Here is a 10331-nt window from a genome sequence, read left to right as displayed (position 1 = left end):
ATTATTAAAAAATGTGCAATTTCTTTATTTTCCTAGTTGCACAGAGAAGAGATTGAAACTGTAAACATTCATGGAACAAGATTCATCATTGATGGTATGTATCTAACCTTGCCATGGGGTCTTAGTAGAGCATATCAAAATATAATACCACTTAGAAAAAGCCAATTGGCTTTCTTGGCACGTGCTATTTTTTACCAAATACATTTTTGGCAGAAGATAAGGGAACATGTCATTGCAGTTTTTTATGCTCGATTCTCTTACGGGGTGTCATGACTTATAGTAGTCCTTGACTACTTAGCAACAACTCAAAACATCAGCACCTTATCAACATTTTCTCATCCCAAATCCAAAACATAGCCTCACACTAGCTTCTATGAAGAAAATTAACTCTACCCTGGCTGAAACCAGGACACGGGGTGTGATACGAAAGCCAGCACTGCAGTTCAACTACGTCAGCTTTTCGTAACCGTGTTTGACCTGATGTCACAATCTGTATCCATGTAAGGTGTTACCTATTTCCAAGTGTATTTCGCAGCAGCAAACCTCGTTGCTACCTAATCGCTTGTGCGCAGGTTACGAATCGCAGGTTACGCAGGTATCTAATCGCTTGTGCTGCAGCGGGCAGCCCCTGAAGCAGAAGGGCTTCTGGCCACCTGCCTGGCCAGAGCTACAGCCCATCTCAGTGGGCTGGCAGCAGCCCTCCCAGAGGCACAGTGTTGGCTTGCAGCATCCGAATTCGGATGTGCCAGATTATAAAGCACTTGGTTCTACATTGATGTCTTCCCTTTAAATATGTTTCGCATTTTAAATAACTCAATCATTAACTGGAAGGACTTGCTCTTTTAAGATTTGACAGTTTCTCAGAAAAAAGGCATACAAACTTTTTTTCCATGTTGTTTCATCTTCCACTAAACTAATTTACTGTATACATTGCCACAGCCTGCAAACAAAGGAACATCGCTAGGCTGATATACACCAGTACAGTAAACGTGGTGTTTGGAGGGCTTCCTATTGAAGATGGTGATGAGGAAACTGTGACATACTTTCCAGTTGAAAAGGTATTTTGGTTGTATTATATCTTCATGTTTCCTCTTTGTTTACTTTGTTTCTAAAAAGCCTGGAGTTTTCGTGACCATGCTTTGCCTGATGCCAGAATCCAGTGCCAAAAAAGAAGAAAACTCTTTACACTCTTTGCAGATGCTGTTCATAACCTTGACACGTCAGGTTTATCTACATGGCAGTATATATTTCCTTGTTTCCTATCAAGGCCTTGGTTTTGGAAAATAACTCATACAGTGTCCCATTAACATTAACGAAATTCCACCTGGACATAGGGATTGGTGCTTCTTTAGGCATTTATTATTTATACGATTTTTCTGTTTCTCCTTTATTGAAGATGATGTATTCAATGTAGAGCTGAGGTGGAAAAGGCGCCTATTTTTAGATGGTTTTATTGCACTTAAAAAGGAGAAAGTACTTCTGGTTGCTTTGCATATACCGTGGATTTTTGTGTCCCTCCTCTCTCCATTAAGTACTTCACAGTCTTTCAAGAAGTAGAGAATATAGAGATAGAGAAACTATTGAACAATATTTTGAATAATATTTCAAATAATATTTTCTCTGGGACAGTGCCACAAGAAAGTGAAAAGGATAATTCAGACCAATTGTAATGTTTTCAGAATTTGGCTTTTGACTTTTCCATTACCTGAAAAAGAAATCCAGATTACAAAGTAATGATCAATTACATTCTTGGCAGCATTCGAAGCATACATATATTTATTGTTTCTCAAATGTGCTGAAATTAATTAACTGGATTTGCATAAACAAAACCGCTTCCTTACCTTAGCAATAGGCATGTGTTTTATCCTAAGATAATACCCCACAGCTTCTGTATTTTGAGGTATTTCTTGCCATCTGCAAAGCAAAAACTAGTAGAGAAGAGATGCCCCTCTGCCCTGTCATTTCAAGAATAGATAAAAACATATTTGCTTTTTCTCTGTAGCATGTTGATCATTATTCCAGAACCAAATCAATTGCAGAACAAATGGTGCTAGCAGCTAATGGAACTCCACTAGCAGGTACTTTTTGTCTTAGCATGAATTCATAGTAGAATTTACTCTTCCTCTTCTTGTTCCTCACTAAAATCCTGTATCCTGTATCAATCCCTAGTGGACAAGATTTTCCAGCAATTATGAAATCAAATCATCTATCCCCTCTCACGAACAAAAAGATTTTCACTTAAAAATCTCTTTATTTGTTTTTACATTCACACAGTGTCCGTAAAAGGTTTTAGCATGGTAGCAGCGAGTTCAGTATGTTAATTGAAAAGATGAAGACAGCTATAAATTAAACAAAAACAAGTGTTTAATGTCACTGTATTATGCAACACAAGTGAAGCATGAACGCTGATTAAACCATTATACACCTACCCACCCCGAATTATATATTAAAATCTGAAGAAGCCACCTGATACTACGGCCTGCAATTATTTATTAGTGCTTCCCAAAGTTTTCCATGTTGAGGAAGCCAGTTATACACTTGAATACTTAAGCTCACCTGTGAGATACTATAACTGCCAGTGCAAAACAAATTAATGTAAAGTGCAACATGATTCTATGTGACTAAGTGATACTGAGCTAAATTTAGCTGTAGACAACTTACAGAAAAGACTCTCTTCACTTGATACTTGCAGAGTGCTAAAAGAGCTACCAAGATATGGGCATTCCATCCCAATACGATTATTTTTTGTTTAAAAAACAAAGTTTTTTTTCCTTATTTCCTCAGCAGCTCTTCACATCAAAGACCTTCTCAATTTTAGGAGCAATACACAGTTCCGCATTTGTCAATTAAATTAGAACCAGTCAGTGTTCCAAACATCCCATTTTGATCCTGTGCCATAGCAGGATTGAGTATTTTGCATGTTTTCAAGTACTATTAAGAACAGTTATTAGCAGATGATGAACCAGCCAACTGATATACTTGGGAAGTGATTGGATTTTTATTGCGGTCCTTACTTTCTCCCACCGAAATTGTCAAGAGCTTCTAGAGCAGTTCTAGTGGGAGCTGGCTGTGCCTGCTGTTGAGAACCTTTCAGCTCTATCTTGTACTGCCAGTGAGTCACTGTTTCCCATCAATAATTTTGTACGAGATTAGTTGGTTTCATTCCACTTCCCTACCAGTAACTTGCTCACTTCAGCCAGCACCACCGCCACGGCTGGCACGTTCATTCACTGCTTTGGCACAGAGACAAAGGACTGGTTAGGAAGAGGTTTTGAAATATCTTGTAATTTCTAGGAATGCGACTGTGCTGGCCCGACTCCTCTGAATCTTATCTTGCTATTTTGCATGTTCTGATTCTGCCAACTTAGTATCCAACTAGTAATTCAACACCTTTTGGTCCGTATTACTTTTTAAGATGGTGAAGTTAATTTATTTTCTGCTACCACAGTCTTTGGTTTGTACAAACAAAGATACAATGTAGTCATGTGAAAGTCACTTAAGAATGGTCTTATCAATTCTTCTAGAAGGTGGAATACTCTATACATGTGTTCTTCGCCCACCAGGAATCTATGGACCAGAAGAGCAAAGACACTTGCCAAGGCTAGCAGTATGTATTTTAATTTTTTTAATCAGCAGAATTTTCTAGGATATACGAGAGCATCACTTATTTGTGTGATAAATTGACTGGCCTTCTTATTGGGCAGCAAGTCAATAATTCAATTGTCTGCTGACGATATTACAACTTTTGTTAACAAGCACTATATTATATCTGTAAAGAATGTATAGTACATTAAAGAAGCCTTTTTTTAAAATACAACCCCATGTAAGTCCAGCTTTATAATTTAATGCTTACTATAAGTGTAAGATTCAGGCCAATCTACGATATTTCAAATGTCTGTTTGCATGCAACTTACACCAAATGGTTTAAAATATTAATGAAAAGAGATAGGGCAAAATATCTTATTTCCAGTCTCAACTATTAACAGCTTTCACTATCCAATGAAACAAGTCAAGGAGCCAGAAGCACCTTCTGGTACAATAGGTTACTAAAGAGCTAACAGCTGAGGTGCTCACGTTTTACTCTTTTTCACTTGCTGTCTTTTACATTGTAGGACTAGTACAGTTTTTAGAATATGATCCCTGTAGAATTACATGAGTCAGTTATTTTAAAACATCAGTGCAATAGAAAGTTACACACAGCTTTGAGGAAAGAACAGATTCAAGTTTACTACATAATAAATATTTTTGGTTTGTGGCTGAGGTAGGGAATTATACTGAAGTCAGCCCAAAATACACTTCATCATCTTCTAAATAAAATAATTTTTAAGAATGAAAAATGTCTTTTTAGTTAAAACTGAGAAGTTTTCTTTACCCCTCAAAAAAAAACCAGTCTTTTTAAATTTCCATTTAAGATTTTAAGTTTATTTATTATAAGCCCATTTTAAGGCATGATGTAACTGTCACATTTTGCAGTTTCTGAAATGTGCCTGTTAAATGAAAAATGTGACACCTAGCATTACCTTCCATTTTTTCCCAGCCAAAGCTATTTGTTAAATTTGATCCAATTTTGTGAATACTTTTGATCCATTCAGAACTGTACCTTACTTTTCCAAACAGTATTTTACTTATGCTTAGAAGAGACTGGTATTTTTTGTAAATCCAGCACATACTGTATTCAATATGTTCTTTGATCCTTCCTCATGAGCAATATTTTTAGAACTCTCTGCACGTCTCTTGATTCTTTTTAATTGATTCATGTAATTGTTTTAAGTAGAGACAAACCCACATTTACCTGGACAAGAAAGTGCACTGTGCCTCATTTTAAAACCCATTTTGCTTTGGTTTCACGTTTGTTTATGTCTACAGAAGAATATTGAGAGCGGGCTTCTTAGCTTCAAGTTTGGGGATCCATCTGCTAAAATGAACTGGGTGCATGCAGAGAATCTTGTACAAGCTCAAATTCTAGCTGCTGAAGCTCTCACTCCTGAAAAGAACTACATAGCTGTAAGTAAACAATAAAAGCACCACAGTTTTCGACAGTGGATCCTGCCACTCTATCCTGTACTACAGTAACTACTGTAGCAGCAGTAATTAATGTACGTGTTATGGTCCTCTACATTATGTTGTTGTCTCTGGTTTTAATTGACAAATGGTGCTATGAACAGTGTGGGACCTGGCAGCATTGGCTGTGCAGTGTGTTAGGAGTTGGAATATTCAGTTCTGTAGGAATATCTCCACCTTTGCATTTTTGTAATATAATATTTGCCATTTCTGGAAATGGAGCAAAGAATGTTTGCTATGTCGGAAATTAAATTGGAAGTTCAGGAAGATTTATCCCCTGTTCCCCTATATATAGATCCAGACTTAATGTTCTGAGCTGTGATAATCAGTTCTTCCCATACCATATGCAAATAAAAGCACATTTTGTTTGGGTTCATTGATTTCAAAAACACTTGCAACTGTTTTCCTCCCTGTAAACACAGTTTTTTGACCTAGAAGCACTACCCTTAAAGCATATGGTTTACACATACTCTGTGTAGTCAGTGTAGCCATTCTATATAGGCACATCCATAATAAATTAATTATACCAAAGCATGTTAATCACATAAACCACTTGTCCACCCATTTCATTGCACACATTAGTGCAAGTGATTGAAACACATGTAGATAGTTTCTTAGCTTGTATGTACATATTATATATTGCTGTATTATTTTTAAGCTCTTCGTAAGGAGTGAGAAAAAGAAGTCAATATATATGCAGTATTATTTTTACTAACTTGTCTCTTCTCTACCTCTTTAACAGAGTGGTCAGGTATATTTCATTAACGACGGTGAAAAATTCAACCTTTTTGAATGGTTAACTCCACTTGTACGTACAATACATATTTTATCTCCAAACACATTAATTTCTTTGACTGTATGCGACTCCAGCTTTTGTGTGTGTGTTACATTTAGTATGTTTGCTTTGGGTATAAGGGTTCTGTTCTGAGTGTGGGTTTAATTCCTGCTTGAAGTTCAGTGTGACTGGTGCTGTAACAAAGCCTACCTAAAATATTACATTAAAGCAACTGTCTTCACTGAGACCAAAGAACCATCTAAACCAGTATCCTCTTTTGAGTTGCCATTATCTTCATTTCTTGGGCATGCATCTGTTAATGGTGGCTATTTTGGGTGGACAAAAAATATAAATCCTAATTATTAATCTGTAATAGACATTATTTTCAAATGATCATTTTGTTGTTAATGATGGGCTCAAAACCATAAATGTCACAATGTTAAATTAGGTATCAGCCCACCATGGCATTTTGATCGATTATTATAAACTTTTTATTTCCTCTTTTTAAGACTGCCCCTTGAAAATTACTGTGTTTGCATGTGACATTTAACTGGAATCCCCTGAAAAATGAAAACTCAAATAGTAACAGCAATGATTAATTTTTCTGTTTTATCAGTAAATATTTCCACAAATACCTTCTGTATTGAACTTTAAAACTGGTTTGAGGTTTCTGTTTTTTAAATTTCTTTCAGTTTGAAAGATTAGGTTGCAGTAAACCACGGATACGTATTCCTACTTCCTTCGTTTATGCATCAGGTAAAAATATTTTATCAATATTTCTCTTTCCTCTCCACATTATCCTCATTCCTAATTGTAATATAATCATAGAATCACAGAATAGTTTGGGTTGGAAGGGACCCTACAGATGATCTAGTTCTAACCCCTCTGCCATGGGTAGGGACACCTTTCACTAGACCAGCTTGCTCAAAGCCCCATCCAACCTGGCCTTCAACACTTCCAGGAATGGGACATCTACAACTTCTCTGGGCAACCTGTTGCAATGCCTCACCACCTTCATCTTCCTGATAGCTAATCTAAATCAATCCTTTTCCAGTTTAAAGCCATTACCCCTTGTCCTATCGCTACAGGCCCTGCTAAAAAGTCCCTCTCCAGCTTTCTTGTAGGCCCCCGTCAGGTGCTGGAAGCCTGCTACAAGATCTCCCTGGAGCCTTCTCTTCTCCAGGCTCAACAATCCCAAGTCTCCCAGCCTGTCCTCATAGGAGAGGTGTTCCAGCCCTCCAAGCATTTTGGTGGCCCTCCTCTGGCCCCACTCCAACAGGTCCTGTGCTGAGGGCTCCATAGCTGGACGCAGCACTGCAGGTGGGGTCTCACCAGAGCAGAGTAGAGGGGCAGAATCATCTGCCTCGACCTGCTGGCCACGCTGCTTTGGATGCAGCCCAGGATACAGTTGGCTTTCTGGGCTGCGAGCCCAGAATAATGGTTTGGGGTTTCCTTATTTGCCCACAGTTTTCAGTTTCATGTATAAAAATAATATACAGTGGGCTCATCTAGTGTGCTGCAGTTAGGGGTGAAGTTCAGCTCTATGCAGTGTGTTGAAACCAGAAGGATCTGTTATTTAAGTCCCACAAAAACAGGATTTATGTGGACTTCACAGATGTATAACTTTGTGGAGTTAATTGTATAAATATGAAAATTTAAATGTAAAAATCCATTACTTCCTGAAATGCGCCAAACAGTACCTGCTTTGCTGCATGGCTAAATGTCTTGCTCTTCTGTATCCCATGCTCTCTCCAGAATCAACCCCCATGTGCAGCCAAGATAGACTCCAACTTTGAGTATTTTGTTGTTACCACATTTTTTATGAAGTCTCATTATCTTTTCACTAGACCTGTCACCAACCCTCCAAACCCTTTTCACAAAAGTGCCCTAATTCAAGCTGACTGAAGAACTAAGATTAAATGCAACCCCTTGTGAGTCATTAGTCCTGTTGATGTTAGTAATGGTGCCCTGAGCTCTTACGCATGTGATTATCCTTCACTATCATATACAGTGCGAGATATGCCAAAATCATAATGGCATAGCCATTTACTATTCTTACTTCAAGTAGAAATCTTTTTTTATGCAGCCATGATAATGGAATACCTCCATATGATGCTGAAGCCATTTGTTGAACTGTCCCCACTGCTGACCAGAAATGAGGTAAAGTCTGTTTGTAAACTCCCCTTAATTCTCACAGGATGCTTACATACATGTTAATACTGAGGTACAATTTAAGATTAAGTCAGTAGAAAGTAAAAACCATCCGGTACTACTTCAGCCTCTGTTTCCAGGACAAATATATGTGTTGTACATTTTAGGCAATGTATTATGCTTGTTACCATAATCTTTGAAAAGATACGAGCTTATGCTCGCGGTCTGGGAGAGGCTGCTTCAGCTTCTTCCTTCCAAGACCCAGTACCCTGTACAGCTTTGGCTAGTCAGCTGGGCCCTAATTTCTGAAGATATTTAGGCACCTAAGAGATGGCTTTTATCTGCTTCCTTAGGCACATAAACAAGAGTACAAAATATTTTTAATGGATGTTTTCAAGACGAGGAGATTCTGCTCTGCAGCTTTTACTGCCTCTTTAGGCTTTCAAGGTTCTCCTTTTGAGTGAACGATTTATAAAAACATGACATGTCAATAGGACATTGAGATAACGTTGTGGGGGTTTTGTTTGTTTTACATTTCCTTTAACTGTGTTTTTGCTACCATTTACAGACTTTGTTACAATTTGCTATGTATTCATATCTTTGTGTGTTGACTCTTTTGCCCTATAGGTACAGAACATTTCTACAACTCATACATTCCGAATAGACAAGGCACGGATTCAACTAGGGTACAGCCCAGAAAAGTTTGCATTTGCTGATTCCGTGGACCATTACATTAAAAAAAGACCAGAAGTGCAGAATCATCACATGTCCCTCAAAGTTTTGCTTTCTTTAATTGTCAGTTTAAGTTTGATCTTTCTTTCTTTACGATTTGATGGCCTTTCAGTTTTGCATTTTTTTAAAGAAACACAACACTGACTTGCATGAACTGCATGTACTCAGTCACAGTACTGCTATGATGTGGATCAGTTCAATCTCAATAGTTACTGGCCTCAAAAACAGGCAGTTATTTTTAGATCTAAAAACAAAATTGTAACATACCAGTACTTGAGAAATTAAAACACACAGTAAACAATTACAGCCAAATCACTGAAACACACTGGAGTCAAGATTGTTGCATCTGTTTATTTCACACCAAAAAAAACAACTTTCCAAACTGGTTGCTGAAGCTGCAGACAGAACAAGAGCTACAGTCAGCCTGCAGTGCTTCACCAGTGAAGAAAAAGGGCTAAAATATGGAGAAAGATTGACCACAGCTGCTGCCATGGCTCACTGCCCCATTGGGCAACTAAGGAACAAGCAAAGGGATGGACAGAACAGATTACCATAACTAACACATACCAGCCGTACAGAGAGAGAGTTCACACTGTGTGAATTTCTTTTGTGAATTACCTGTATCACTGCATATGAAGGAAAATAAAAGTGTACTTGAAACTTTGCTGAAGTCAGTCCTGTGACTCTGTGTACACTGTTCCAGAAACTGCTCCCCACACTACCCCTAGGGTGCAGAGCCATCTGTGACAGCACCTTGTGGCAGTTTGCAGGCTTAGGGGGTACATGCAGGTATGGTTTTCCACCAGTCAAAACTGCGTATTTTAGTTAAATTGGAAGTTATTAACTAAGTTACATTAGTTAAGTGCATTTATGTCACAGTAGAGATTGCAAAGATTGCACTAATCTTTGTACTGCTTCCTTTACCTCCTGTAGTTATCAAGGACAACCAACCAACCAAGTTCAGTTGCTTAGCAGCTCAACTTTAGGTACAACTGTGCTTTTTCACCTAATTTCTGAAGTACAGCAGTTGTACTGAGCAAATCCCTGCAGTAACTAGTGAACAATGCGCTTTTTGAATTACTGTTCAGGTAAAATGGGCCTAAAAAGCAGAGGGTCTGGAAGGCCCCACTCCCTCCCATCCACCACTCATGATGGCTATTTATCACAGAAATCCCCCTCCCCTCTGCCCCTTTTCCAGCCTGTAACATGGGGAGGGAATAGTTAAGCCCACGATGCAAGCAGAAAGAGCGAGCTTGGGAAAGGAGGCAGGACTAGGGCTGAGACAGGAGATCTAGAGCAATCAAGGTTGGGGCAGCGGGGTAATCACAGAGGGATTTGAGAATTCGGGAGAGGTGAGAGCGCCTACACCTCACCTCAGTTGCCTCAATCTAAGGCAGGCAGCAAAGGCCCAATGCAGGGCCTGAGTGTTGAGGGTGCAGTCAGCCATCCGCAGCCCAGGAAGGCGAGAGTGGCAAAATGAGAACTTCTGATTTTATTTTTAAGCCAAGAGACACACAAGGAAGCAACGCCTCTTTCCTCGGTAGAAACCACTACTTTCTATAATTCCACTTTGACGAGCGTGACTGGCAACCCCCCGGCACCACCGCTGTGC

At 38.8% G+C, this 10331-nt stretch overlaps 1 protein-coding gene across 1 annotated transcript in view; it reads left to right on the top strand.

Annotated features, from left to right (window-relative positions):
- LOC104624444 (putative short-chain dehydrogenase/reductase family 42E member 2) overlaps positions 1-8863 on the top strand; it is a 10846-nt gene extending 1983 nt beyond the window's left edge. Inside the window, exons 3-11 of the mRNA XM_010291812.1 lie at positions 37-94; positions 940-1058; positions 2003-2078; positions 3525-3607; positions 4867-5004; positions 5804-5869; positions 6529-6592; positions 7923-7996; positions 8615-8863. Of these exons, the coding sequence (XP_010290114.1) occupies positions 37-94; positions 940-1058; positions 2003-2078; positions 3525-3607; positions 4867-5004; positions 5804-5869; positions 6529-6592; positions 7923-7996; positions 8615-8863 (927 nt within the window). The remainder of the gene's footprint in view (positions 1-36; positions 95-939; positions 1059-2002; positions 2079-3524; positions 3608-4866; positions 5005-5803; positions 5870-6528; positions 6593-7922; positions 7997-8614) is intronic.
- The last annotated feature ends 1468 nt before the right edge of the window (positions 8864-10331 follow it).

This window comes from Phaethon lepturus, unplaced genomic scaffold (genome assembly GCF_000687285.1).
Source record: "Phaethon lepturus isolate BGI_N335 unplaced genomic scaffold, ASM68728v1 scaffold19987, whole genome shotgun sequence".
NCBI lineage: Eukaryota > Metazoa > Chordata > Aves > Phaethontiformes > Phaethontidae > Phaethon > Phaethon lepturus.
Note: the sequence above shows the minus strand (reverse complement) of the source record. Positions and strands in the feature narration are given on the sequence as shown.